The sequence below is a fragment of the Cynara cardunculus genome (genome assembly GCF_001531365.2).
Source record: "Cynara cardunculus var. scolymus isolate 2C chromosome LG 14, CcrdV1, whole genome shotgun sequence".
NCBI classification, from domain to species: domain Eukaryota; kingdom Viridiplantae; phylum Streptophyta; class Magnoliopsida; order Asterales; family Asteraceae; genus Cynara; species Cynara cardunculus.
Genome location: NC_037541.1, coordinates 1,813,097 through 1,826,844, shown reverse-complemented (window position 1 = coordinate 1,826,844; position 13,748 = coordinate 1,813,097). Strand labels below are relative to the sequence as shown.

Below are 13,748 nucleotides of genomic sequence, written 5' to 3'. Positions count from 1 at the left end.
CCCAAAAGTTGATGATCCAATAGAGGTGACTGAATCCCCCAAAGGTTATGATCCAACAGAGTTGACTGAATCCCCAAAAGTTGATGATCCAATAGTGGTGACTGAATCTCCTCAAATTCCAATTTGGGTTAGTATTTCAGAAAATGAGGATGATTTTGTGCTCCCTTCGTTATCTTACTGGTTCGATAATTATAAACGAAATGAGGCCAAAGGATACGATGAAAGCACGGTAAGTAGCAAGTCCGAGATCGATGCAAAAAAGATAACCAAAGTTCTGGGGAAGCTTTTCGAATCACTTGATTCTGTTGTACAAGCTTTAAACGACTCTGATGTAACTCCATCGGAAAGTTTAGTTGCTCAAATGCTGAAAAGATTCGATAATAACTGGAAATCTGCTTATGGTGTCTTTATTTGGGCTGAATCACACATGGGTTCCAAGTTTTCACCGGCAATGTATGATCTTTTGGTTGATTGTTTGGGGAAATCGAAGAAGTTTGATCTTATGTGGCAAGTAGTGGAACAGATGGTCGTTATTGGAGAGAATTATGTTACAATAAACACTATGGCAAAGGTCATAAGAAGGCTTGGAAAGGCTGGAATGCATGAAGACTCCATAGATGCATTTCGTAGAATTGAGCAATTTGGGGTTAAGCGTGATCTTATGGCGTTGAATGTAATGATCGATTCATTAGCGAAAGAAAAGAACGTTGAACGTGCCAATGAGATATATCTCGAGTTCAAGAATGAAATACCTCCAAACTCTCATACTTTTAATTCGTTGATTCATGGCTGGTCGAAAGCTCGGCAACTCGGAAAAGCACAAACCACTATGGACGATATGAAGGAACGTGGGATTTCTCCTGATGTTATTTCTTATACAACTTTAATCGAAGCCTACTGTCGCGAAAAAGATTTCCGAAAAGTTGATCAGCTTCTTGAGGAAATGCAAGAAAAAGGGTGCCCTCCGAATATAATCACTTACACGATCGTGATGCATGCACTCGGGAAATCAAAAGAAATCGACGAAGCTTTAAAGGTTTACGACAAAATGAAGGCAAGTGGGTGTGTCCTCGATACATCGTTCTACAGTTCTTTAATTTACATCTTATCTAAAGCGGGTCGTTTAAAGGACGCCCGGGAAGTGTTTGATGAAATGCCTGAACAAGGAATCAAACGCAACACCCAAACCTATAACACCATGATCACTAGCGTTTGTAAACACACCCAAGAAGAGGAAGCGCTTAAGCTGCTACACGAAATGGAAACGGAAGGTGTAAAACCCGATTTTGACACGTACGCGCCATTGTTGAAGATGTGTTGCAAATTGAAACGAATGAAGGTTCTTTCTTTCTTGTTGACCCATATGTCGGATAATAACGTGAGCGTGGGTCTCGGGACTTACAGTCTTTTGGTTCGTGGGTTATGCATGAACGGGAAACTAAAACATGCTTGCTCGTTTTTGGAGGATGCAGTGATGAAAGGGTTCATACCGTATGATACGATGTTTACGATGCTAGAAACCGAGCTTGAGAAAGAGGGTATGAGTGAAGAAAAGAAGAGGATTCAAGAACTGAAGCTAATCCAACCAACACCTGCTGAAACTTGAGATTCGAAAATAGGACCGCTCAAAGCGGTTGAACCAAGTTATCCTGTAACAATTACCCTTACTCAATACCAATCTATTAGATGCACCCCTGAGTGGTTTGCATTTGATCGTTCCTTTATATAGGGTATATTTCAAATGCAACCATGTTCATTTGTACGACCAGTGCAACCCAATCAATTGAGATATTTATAGAAATGATGAGAGCTCATTTATTATGATTTGAATATTTATGGAAGATGACTAGAGTTATGTGTCCACTGAAGCTCCCTCGTATGCTTCTCAGATATCACGGAAAATTAAGAACAAGAACATGAACGCGATTCGACCTTTTGGACCTGCAAAAGAGACTTAAAACAACCATTTTCTCAAACTTTTCGACTATCTCGTGGAAGCTTGTCATTGGTCGACGGTATTATCATTTTATAGCCGTTATTTTTGTCTTCCGTTATACCATTTTGAGCACTTTAGTCTTGCAAGTATACCTTTTTAGGTTTTGCTTGAAAATGTAACAGATTTGGATACTGAAAGCAAAAATGAAACGTACGATAGAAAAATATCGTTAACCGTATACACTTGAAATACACAAAATTAAAGTAGATTACATTAGAGGCTCAAACCCATTGTTTTTTAGGTTAAGCTTTCTTTAAACAAACAACACAATACACTTCTACTACAAAGTCAAACCTCCACAAAAAGTCAACCATGCTACAAACACATCTCCAATCTTCCCTGCAAAACCACATACACAAAACACTACAACAAAATCAGTTGTATGAAATGTTCTAATAGACTGCTAGGGTTGAGTTTACATGAGATCAAGGATTTTTCGTGAGATCTGTAACACCAATTTATGTCCATTGATCAACTTCATAAGCTAATGATCTAATGGTCTAAAGTTGCACGGTGGCAATTTTGTGATTACTGAGAAGTCTCGTGGCAATTTTGTGATTATGAATGTTTAGATTGTAGATCTAATCTAAGGGTTGAAAATTGGTCTTACGGGTCTCACAAAAAACCCTTGGTCTCACATGATCCCAAGTCTAGACTGCTTTATAACTTTTATTTTTATAAGATCAAATAATTGCGCATCGTATATAAATGTGTTTGTAAATTATGCTTTTCATCATGTAGTTTAGAATTTGCGATTTACGTCTCTATGGTTTGCAATTCATTGCTATTTTCGTCCTTATAACATAAAATTTATTGTTGTTTTGGTCCCTGTGGTTTAGAATTCTTTGCCTTTTTCGTCCCTTCTACTTTAAGGTAGGAATTATGGTTAAGGATGAAAATAGCAATGAATTGCAGACCATGTGGACAAAAATCGTAATTTTTAACAAACCACGTGACGAAAAGCGTAATTTACTCAATGTGTTATGATAAGATGTTAGAACGTATTTGGGCAACCTAACAAGTTTGTCAAGTAGTGTCATATAAAAAGACTAACAGGAACCACTTGGGCTGTCGTGCACCGATTAAGGCCAACGACTGTAGTGGAAATCTCATCTTCACCTGATCTGAATCCAGCCACGCCAAAGCCCTTACGGACATGGAGGTTCACCTACGATAATTCCATTGTGGTCACCTAGGGGATTAGTCGGTGTGTGTAAGTTGGTCTAGATACCCATGGTTAGTAAAAGAAAAAAACGACTAATCATACGCTTTATTTCAAATATGTCCTAAGAAAACTACTTAAAATGCCCAAAACGTCCTTCGACTTTGTTGTAACATCTTTACATATGACACATAATTGTTTGATCATATAAAGCAGTCTAACAAGACATTTAGATTTTATTTGGTCATAAATCATTTTCTTACCTAACATTTCGATCTCAATATGGAAAAGCATCGAATCGTTCTTCACAATCCTTGTAAACATCCATCGGTCGATCGACACCATTGATGAACCCTCTCCTATTGTATAAAAAAAACTCCCATCAAACCAAAACCAGCTTGGTATATCCCACTGGAGGTGGGTCCGGCAGGTGTAAGATATGTATAGACCTGACCTCTATCTCAAAGAGTAAAGCAGTTGTTTTTCTAAAGGATCCCGGTTTGTATAAAGTAAAATTGATAAATACGAGTCTAATCGGAAGGCGTAGAGATCACTTACATTGGTGCAACTCCCTCCTACTTTCGTGTTCACGATCGGCCCTTTTGGAATCACTCGATCGTCGCCATTTGGACAATGAGAAGCTTTTGTACCGTTACTTCCCTCGGTCAACGAGAAGCCAAAGAGTCGGCAACTGTTTCTAACCGTTGAAACTGGTTCTTCCTGCCGTCCTTTCAAAGGGCTAAAGAAATCTTGATGGATTTGACGGTTTAACGGTTTTAGATTATCAGTGTAATGCGCAGGATAATCGTTAGGACCTTGACTGATTGATTGCGGAAACCGTAAAACCGATGAAGGCGAAGATGATGACGACAATGGATGTAAGAATGTCGACGGGTGAGTCCATAAATTTCCGGAACTCGGTATTCTTTCGCCAAATTGTGTGTTCGACATTATTTCTTGACCTTGCAAGACCCGATTGAATCTTAAAGACTCCCCAAAGCCTACGTTTCTGACATCGTTGATTTCCGAAGAACGGTAAAAACCATAAATTTCTTGACCTTGCAAGACCTTGTGGAATCGCATAGATTCCCCGAAGTCTGAAGTTGTCCGATCTGTAAAAAAAGCGGAAAATATCATCGTCATTCCTCGGTTTTCTTGCAGAATAAAAAGAATCTGATAAAAATATGTTGAATACGGGCCTTTGAGAACGGGAAAATCGGATTTAAGCGAAGGAAAACCGGTCCGTGACCTCTTCGTTAGAGGCGTTACAAAGCTTCCAACTTCTGAAACCAAACCACATCGCTCGATCTCCCACGGAGAAACTCGATTTTGCATCGTAACTTCCACACAATCCCACCTTACCTGAAAATGGAAACGTAAACGACATACGGATCTAACAGAAATACTCCCTCTGTCCCAAAATAAAGTTCCACGATAAAAATGGCACACAGTTTTAAAAATATGTAATTATTACACTTTTTAACTAACTAAATGACAATTTTAACCTTAATAACAGGAGTAATGAATTTCTCCATCTTATAAATTAAGGGTAGAATTGGAACTTCGAAAGTGGTGACTTATTTTGCGGAAAGCTAAAATGGAAATGTAAACACTTATTTGGAGACGGGGTGAGTAAATGACAACTTTAACCTTGATAACAGAGGGTTTAATGAATTTCTTCTTCTCACAATTAAGGGTAGAATTGTATCAAAAGAACTTCATACCATGAGGCACCTCCATTTCGATCCAGGCCACCGTACCGGATTGATATCGTTGATCCCGGTTATGATTCCCGTAGACCTGCTACAAGACGCGATAAATGAGTTGCATATTGTGCAAAGATCTTACAGTTTTAGAAATCACTGTATTTGCCGAACCTTCTATCTCCTGCATCTTCTGTTTCGAACCGCATTTTGAACCTCATTCCGGGCGAGAACGAATTAGCAAGGCTCTTGAGAAACCGATTGTATGGCACAATGAACTCCGATGAGCCACCCCTAGAATTTGGATTGAAGTTAGAGGTCATAAAGGTAATTTTGCTAAATATCAAGAACGTATAATGCCCACGTTTGAACGGCAAAATCAAAAGCGAAACTTAGATGCCTTGGATTGTAGTAAACACTGAATACGCTTCTCCGAGAGATGGAATTGACCACGGTGGCAAAATCGTTCAATTGCTGACTACAAAATGCCGGTAAACTAGAGGCAACCTTCACTTGGGAAGCTCTTCGGATCCCCAACCGTAGCACTCCATCGTCACCCCTAAAAACATGCAAAACCATAAGAACACGGTCGCAAAATGACCAATATACCCTCACGTTTTCTGGCTCTCGTGTACCTGAGAAAAAGAACTGCATCTCCACACACGAGCTTCTTCTTGTTTACAAACGCGCTCCAACCGGTAGTAAGCAAATGCCTCCGAGGCTGTCCTGCTCGATGAAAGTTGCAACGTTTAACCAAATGTCTTAAATACCCTTGACAAAATACAGATGCCCTTTCGATGATGACAATTGACAAAAGGCAAAATCGTAAATTTCATGAATACCTCGGTAGATATGTCGGAATTTCCACTCGGTCCCGTGAAGATCTTTAGCCACAAGCTCTTGCGAAGGCCTTTGTTGTTTATAATCCTGCGGAAAAACATAAAGCACACAACGAATTACAACAAAAACTAACACTTTGGTCGCCGTCTCGAGTCTCCTCGGGGTCACAGAGACTGTTATCTTCAAGGCCCCATATGATTAGTCGAGTTGTGTACCAATACATATATATATATACACACACACAAACATTAGGCCTCAAGAAGGCGATTGTGATGGAAGTACCAGGGGCGGAAAGCAGTCTTCGGCAGCCCTTCGTGGAACGGAAAATCCTCCATGCGTGCTAGTATCGGAGGCGGTTAGCGACTTGCAGAACATATGCAGCGTCGTGGACTTCTCCGCCACTCCATTATCGTCTTCTACATATTCTACTCCACGTCCACCTTTACGCCATTTCTGCTCCAGCTGTTTGATGTCACCCGAGCAAAAATTCAGCAAATGAAACATCGTCCGCGTTAAAAATAGGATGCAAACCGTAAATAAACAAATGCAGTAAAAATGCACTATGTTAAGACCGAAAACAATTTCACTAAAACAGTCTCTCTACCTAAGATATCGACAATGTCTCGTACATTCTACCCCTGACCCTATTTCAACCCTACTTCTGTGTGGGATATATTGGACTCGTTTGGTTTGGTATATTTACAGGTCCCGTAATGCAAGAGAAACAAGGATATAATCAAATAAAACCAAACAAACCCGATAAATCCCACTCGAAAGTAGGATCTCGGAGGGTGGGATGTATGCAGACCTAACCTAACGTCAACCATCAAGATCCCCCGGGGGGGTTGTGCACGAATCAATGTAAACAGGTAATCGGAACATAGAATAACGATTCAATGGTGTGTACAAGATTCAAAGGTAGACACGAGGATGTGATTATCAATCCGTGACTCCGTTAAGTTGATTTAATGCGGGGAAAAAGACCGACACTCACAAACCGAAAATCGTTATCGAATCTCCATTTTCATTCCTTCTTGAATCAAAGAAAGAGACCCCCAAATCATATCTTAATTTCTATAGCAAAAACTCCATGAATACAAATTAAAGATCTTCCAAATTAGAATCATATTCAATAATCATGTATCAATAATCAAGCCCAATAATCAAATCCTCAAATTGGAAACTGAAATCCATCTTGTTTCCTGTTCATAATCCTATAACTTCCATGATCAAGATATAAATGGAGGAGGTATCAATCATCATTAAAATGCAAACCAACCTGAGGATCTGGAATCAATGAAACTTGGGCATAAACATCATCAGTTCCTGATTCAGCCTAATTCATCAAATGTTTCAGAAATCAATCAACTGATAAAACCCAAATCCACAAATTTCAGAAAAAAGTAATCAAACCAGAGAAGAGAGAAAGAACCCACATGAAGTTTGACGTCAGAAACGCGGCAAAACACGTGAGGAGGAAGATTAAAGTCGCCGGAAGTTAAACAATCGCCGGCGAATTGTAGTTGTTCAAGGTGGCCTTGAGGGCAGTACACGACGGCGTTCCCTTTTTTCGGCAAAGATATCAAAGGTCCTGCACAAGCATGCCATAACTCCAAACAACACACCACCGGAGTAGAACCAGAAACCACCGGTTTAGAAGGAGACGACGACAACAAATCCGCCGTACCGGAACCTGAACCTGAACCATTCGAAGACGACGACGGCGACGACTGAGAATCAGCACCTAACGACGTCGATAACTCGTCGTTAACAGTGTTGAGATCAATTAAACCACACATCGTCTGAAAAACAAAAAATTCACCAAACAGAAACCCCTTTTTTTCTCTCAATCCCACAAAAGAATTCACAATTCATGAACAAAAAACAGAAAATCAGAAGGGAAAGTTTGTTAAATACCCTCTTTTTTTCTGTTTCAGTTTCTCTCTCTAAAAGCAATAGTTTTATTTGCATAATTACATCAAATCACATCTTTTGATTGAATTTGGTCTTTAATCCTCTGTGATTAAACGCAGAGAGAGAAAGACTGCAAAAGTTGCAGGTGCTGCCATGAGCAGCAGCGCTGCCACTGGGGAGAGTACGAAGAGAGAGAGAGAGAGAGAAAAGGGGGGTTGTGCCGGTGACCGCCCTGTAATTCCGGGAGGGTGTCAATTCTGTCTCCTTCCCATTCAAACAAATCTCTTTCGTCTCGTGTTCCTTATTTACCATACACACAAAACCATCAGTTAAGGGGTAAGCGTCTATCGGATGTCATTTATTTTATCTTGTTTGTATACTGAAGACGAAAATCTTATCTGGTAAGAGGTATAGAAACACCGAAAATCTTACGCGATAAGTAAGGAAAATGACTCTTACTCAATACACGTTACTGGGTGTCAGTTACAGGGCTGAACCCAGTGTAGCGCATACGGTGACATGGGTGACTGTTTCATTCATCCGTTGTAGTATAAAAATTTATATGGTCGTGAAAAGTGTGTCATCGTATCAATTTGTTTTGTGTCACAGTATATCTTTTGAAACTACAATACAGATACAAGTTTCTCTTGGTGGAATTGGTTTGCAAAGCTTTTCTTTCATCCTAAACCTGAGTTCAAATCCCGTTAATGTCATCTTTTTAGTTGTTAGTTTTAGAACTTGAATACATGAATGAACTAAACACCAGAACAATGTTGATTTTGTAAAAATATTCACATATTTGTTTCTTATAGTCAAATAGTGTCACCACTTGGAGAGAAAAAAATAGGTCCGTTTCTGGTCACTTATCTTATCGGATGGACACAGTAAGGACCAAAAAAAATTCCCAGTAGAAGGCATAGAAAGACCAAGAATCATAACTGCTAAAGGAAAAGCTCCTACTCGATAAGTGTTTATCAGGTAAAAGACATTACCAACAATCCATTTTGATGAATGACAATATTATTCGATTAGTTAATGAAGATGGTGACTCTTACCGGTAAACGTTTACCCCTTAACTGTTTGATAAACGACTCCAAGAATAAAGTTTTTGAAACAGTATTTGAGGAGGTTCTTACAAAAGTTTCTACTGTAATATTAAAATAAATCACCGTCATAACTCTTTAACAAAAATCCAACTTCTTAAAGTATCTCCAACAACCATATCTTGGTTTAGTCATACTCGAAAACCCTACGTCTTCAAGGTTCTAACCTTGGTTTACTCGCACTCGAAAACCCCACTTCTTCAACGTTCCGTATGCTTGAAACAATCACCGACGCTTAAACCCTTGTTAGCAGATTCTCAATAATTATATTGTTTTTTATTATGTTGGATTCATATGCTTTTAATCATTATCGTTTGTTGACAACCATAAATATGCTGTTATTTATGGGTTCTCATTTGTTGTTGCAAACGACGCGTTTTCGTAGAAAAATGAAGTACGTTGAATAGTCATACGTCTTTGTGTTTGTGAAAATAAGAATTGATAGTACGAGAACTACTCCTCCTAGTCATTGGAAGTTAAAAAGAGCTTTCACCATCTATGTCGGATACTGATATTTATAATTACTAATTCGAGTTAATTTGTACGTCTATTCACAGAAAAAGATACCAATAAACTTAATATTTATTCGGGTCGAATATAGACAACATTTATCGTCAATATGCTTAAACTTTTATATATCGTATCGGTTTACAAAAAACCGTCTTCTTGACTCCGTTCATTAAAAATCGAGCATTTTGCTTTATCAATTAACGTATCAGTTTATTGTTTTACACACAGTCAGAAACTTAGAAAAATGTTATATATTTTCATAGAATATTTTACAAAATAAAAAGAAAATTATTTATCATTTTATAAATAAATTATTTTAAATAAAATTATTTATAATGTATGAACACTTTTTATTCACGTCTATTGTTTTTGAAAGTTTTTTACCCATGAACATTTGTTAATGTTATTTGTAAAAAAAAGCAAATTGCATGAAAAGATAACGTACTTTGACTTTATTTTTATTTTGGGTAACATATTTTTAAAACTTCCATTTTGGTACCTAAGATGTAAAGTTTTAAACATTTAAGTATCCGGGTAACAGATTGAAGCATTAACCGGTTATCATGCTAATGTGGCGAGTGATGTGGTATCCAACTCAGTATTATTTACTAAACATGGTTAGTGACATGAATTTTTTTAAATCTAAAATTAGTCGTCAACTGATTACTCAGGTACTTAAATGTTTAAAATTTTACATCTTAGGTACCAAAATGAAAGTTTTAAAAGTACATTACCAAAAATATGAATCAAGTTAAAATACTTTACTTTTTCATGCAATTTGTCCTAAAATAAAATATGACTCGTTAATATTTATACATTTGGACAAAAAGTTGATTACCGGTAATTTCAATCAGTTCCACGTAAAATCGACTCTAAAGACATCAATGTGATAGAATGTTTTTTGGTTCACTCAGTAACTGAGGCTAGAGGGGTAGAATCGAACCTTGGATTTTTCCTTGTATTTGGACAAAGTTGCGTCGTCCATTTACCAACTTACCAATATTTACATTACATGTTCTTTTAAATCATCTTACATTATTATCTAACTTATCAGTTAATTTTTAACAAACATGGATGTTTATCAGCCAACAGTTAACTTATCAGTTAATTTATTGAATATCTAAAAGTCAAAAATGAAGAAACATGTGCAAGTCACGTGGGTAGGAGGGGTGGGGTCGTTTGAATAGGTGACCAAAAAGGAAAAAGAAGTTAAAAATGGGTCATTGTCAATAGTAAAGGGACCAATAGGTGTCTTGTAAGACTAGGGGTAGGAGGTACTAGGGGGTAGGGGGTACGTCAACCCGGACAAAACGGGTTGCACCTTAATATCCGGTCCACATTTACTCCGGTTCACTCTTTTATCCACATCATTTTCTATTTCTCTTTTCACATAAATAAATTGTTTTTTAAATGTATAATTAAATTAATTTTCAATGAATTTTGTTTGTATTAATTATTGAGAAGGTTTTTATTTGGATAACATGGAAGGAGTGTATTTTAAATTGGGAGTGGTAGGTATGGAAAAACTTGTCTTTCTGTATAAAATTTTATCTTAAAAGCTTATTGAATAAGTCATTTTTTATATCATTAATCTATTACTAAACAGTCATGTATAACTGATTGGATAAGATGCGAGTCTAATTAAGTTAATTAATCTGTTAATTAAAATCCCAAACTTTGAAATCGACCAGATAAATCCTGGAACTTACTAAAATTGAATCGGGAATTTTCTTAAGTTTTTATTTAGGCAAATTTAAAATCGTTCGAATTGTGCATGAATGTTATGTTAAAACTTCGTTTAAATGATGTGGTAGAAAGCAACGTGCAACAAACAAACTGTGGCACCGTTTGAGGTACTTCTGTAAGTCCTTGAAATGGGATGATGACGTAGGTGATATTTCTAATTTTGAGTGATTACGTCTCTAAACATTTTTTTTGATTTACCATTTCTTTTTCCATGCATCAACAAATCAATAAGAGAATCAATTTACTTTCATTTTAGAAGTATAAGGTTTTATTTGATGATTTTTTTAATTAACCTGGATATTCAACCTGCTATGCGAGCCAACTAATCCCAGAAAAACCACCTGTTTTGTGGGAAGCCTGAAGTTACTGCACTGGAACCTCTGTGGCCACAAGGGGATTTTTATTCCTTCTTGGATTTGAATCTGATAACTCCATGTACCTTTTGACCTTTGGAGTCCAAACTCAAACCAATCAAGTATCATCTTTATGGTTAAAATGTCTATGAACTTAAGCATTTAAGGTATGAAAGTTTAAGAATCCATTTGATTTAAAAAAATATATAATTTATTTATTAAAAAATTTGAAGGATTTAATAACATAAAAATTGATAATTTCTTGGGGGGGTTTTTAAAATTTTCCCCTCAAAAATACAATTTTTACAAAACCATAATTTCAAAAAAAAATTTTGTGTTACTATAAATTGTCAATAACAACTAAATATTAAGTTTTTTATTATGAAAACAAAATACTTAAAAGTATTAAAAATGTGGGTAAAAGCCTTTTAGTATTGATGGTGAAAATCAAAATATTAACCATAAGAGTGGTGTCTGATTGGTTTGAAATTGGCTCCAAAGGTCAAAAGTACCAGGAGGTCACAGGTTTAAATCCAAGGAGAAATAAAAATCCCCTTGTGGCCACGGAGGTTCAAATGCGGTGACTCTGGGCTATCTGTAAAGCAGATGGTTGCCCTGGGATTAGTCAGCTCGCATAGCAGGTTGGATATCCATGTTATTAAAAAAAATCAAAATATTTCGATTATCGCGGTTTTAAAAAACATTGCATAAATATATATTTGTAACAAAATATGGAAAGGCACAAAAAGAATCGAAGCCTAGGTCTAGGCCATGCCTTAACGTTTGACCAGGCCTAATTTTTTTAGAAAGACTCAAGTATGTGCTTATTTTTACATCCAAACCCGAGGTTTTTGCTTACTGAAAACGGTTTTGAAAAGTCTGATCTATGACTCACAACAATCAGTTGTGTACATCTCTAATTGAATATTTGATTCACCCAAATACCTACAAGTGTAATATGTGCGTCTTTGGTAAAGTTACCCTTGCGGGAAACATACGATTTACAAGGAAAGGTTGATTTGAGAAGTGGTAAGTATTTTAAGAAGTAAAGAAGTGATCTTTTAGCCTTTCATCTGGTCAACATTTGTGGCTTTGACTGTGAAGCACCAGATAATTCATCGTATGAGTGTGTGAAAGATAGAGGGTAGTTTCGTAACTCTTACAAATAGGCAGCAAACGGATTCACACGAGTTCATATGTGAATCAGTTGGTTAGTTCATAAATCAGTTAATTAGTTCATATGTGAATCATAAGGGTGCATATGTTAATCAATTAATTAGTTCATATGTGAATCATAAGGGTGCATATGTTAATCAATTAATNCATATGTGAATCATAAGGGTGCATATGTTAATCAATTAATTAGTTCATATGTGAATCATAAGGGTGCATATGTTAATCAATTAATTAGTTCATATATGAATCATAAGGGTGCATATGTGAATCACATGAGTTTATATGTGAATCAGTAAAAATAGTTCATACGTGAATTAGAAGGGTTCACATATGAACTCGTTTGTCACCTATTTGTAAAAGTTACGAAACCAACTTCCTCTATTTTTTGCATAGCCTCAAATTTTGACCAATCAAAACCGCAATTTTTGACCAGTCAAATCCGATCTTGACCGTACGAAAAGCTAGAATCATTTCTTTATATCAAAAATTTACCATTTCTATACTGACCTATGACTACGATTATATATATATATATAGGGGAGCGATCAAATGCAAACCACTCAATTTGTACAAACCGTGCAAACCGCATTCAACCAATCATAATTTTTCATTTTGTTCATTTTTTTGTAATTATGAGAGGTTGATTAATTATTTTTATTGTGGAGGGTGTTAATCATAGATATTATCATCTTYATTATTTTAATTTTAGARAAATACATGAAACAGTTTCATTAATGTTAGAGAAATACATGAAACAGTTTCATAAAGTATTATATGAAACAATTCCACAACCATATATGAAACAACTTCATCAAAATTATATGAAACAATTTCACAAGATTAAACAATTTCATGAAAAAATTTCGTAAGATTAAACAATGAAATCGACAGATGAATGTGGTTTGCACGGTTTACACAAATTAGGGCGGTTTTCATATGATTACTCCTCTATATATATATATATATATATATATATATATATATGTATCTATGTGTGTGTATGTATGTAGCATACAATATAAAAACTATATAAAAGTTGGAAACCATAAAAAGAAGTTTACATGCATGGTTCATATATGAAACAACACATGTGAACATTCATTATTCAAACAATCTTGTTTCATAAAAAAAATGTCAAAAAAAAATGTTTTATGCGTGAAAAAAAAAACATAAAAATACGTTTTACTTCTTTTCCATGTATAATTTGATGTTTTACCCTTTACTTTCTTCCTTCTTTACCCTTGT

General features: G+C 36.1%; 2 protein-coding genes across 6 annotated transcripts in view; one reads left to right on the top strand and one right to left on the bottom strand.

The window, feature by feature from the left end:
* Positions 1-1,689, top strand: part of LOC112526839 (pentatricopeptide repeat-containing protein At3g22670, mitochondrial-like) — a 10,686-nt gene extending 8,997 nt beyond the window's left edge. The window contains exon 2 of the mRNA XM_025137260.1: positions 9-1,689. Within this exon, the coding sequence (XP_024993028.1) occupies positions 9-1,606 (1,598 nt within the window). The 3' untranslated portion in view covers positions 1,607-1,689. The remainder of the gene's footprint in view (positions 1-8) is intronic.
* A 473-nt stretch (positions 1,690-2,162) lies between these two features.
* LOC112527025 (auxin response factor 3-like) lies at positions 2,163-7,842 on the bottom strand. 5 transcript variants are annotated; one of them, XM_025137502.1, is made up of 13 exons: positions 7,619-7,842; positions 7,138-7,503; positions 6,981-7,037; positions 5,984-6,163; positions 5,704-5,788; positions 5,497-5,587; positions 5,226-5,420; positions 5,036-5,155; positions 4,883-4,961; positions 4,358-4,520; positions 3,717-4,270; positions 3,422-3,517; positions 2,163-2,359 (listed from the first exon to the last, which is right to left on the bottom strand). In XM_025137502.1, exons 1-12 carry the CDS (start codon positions 7,670-7,672, stop codon positions 3,464-3,466), a joined length of 1,998 nt encoding a protein of 665 aa, XP_024993270.1. In that variant the 5' UTR covers positions 7,673-7,842; the 3' UTR covers positions 2,163-2,359; positions 3,422-3,463. The 5 variants fall into 5 exon arrangements, with proteins under 5 accessions (XP_024993270.1, XP_024993269.1, XP_024993271.1 ...); XM_025137501.1 differs by having other exon boundaries at positions 2,163-2,335; XM_025137503.1 differs by having other exon boundaries at positions 2,163-2,335; positions 4,883-4,958.
* Between the last annotated feature and the right edge of the window lie 5,906 nt (positions 7,843-13,748).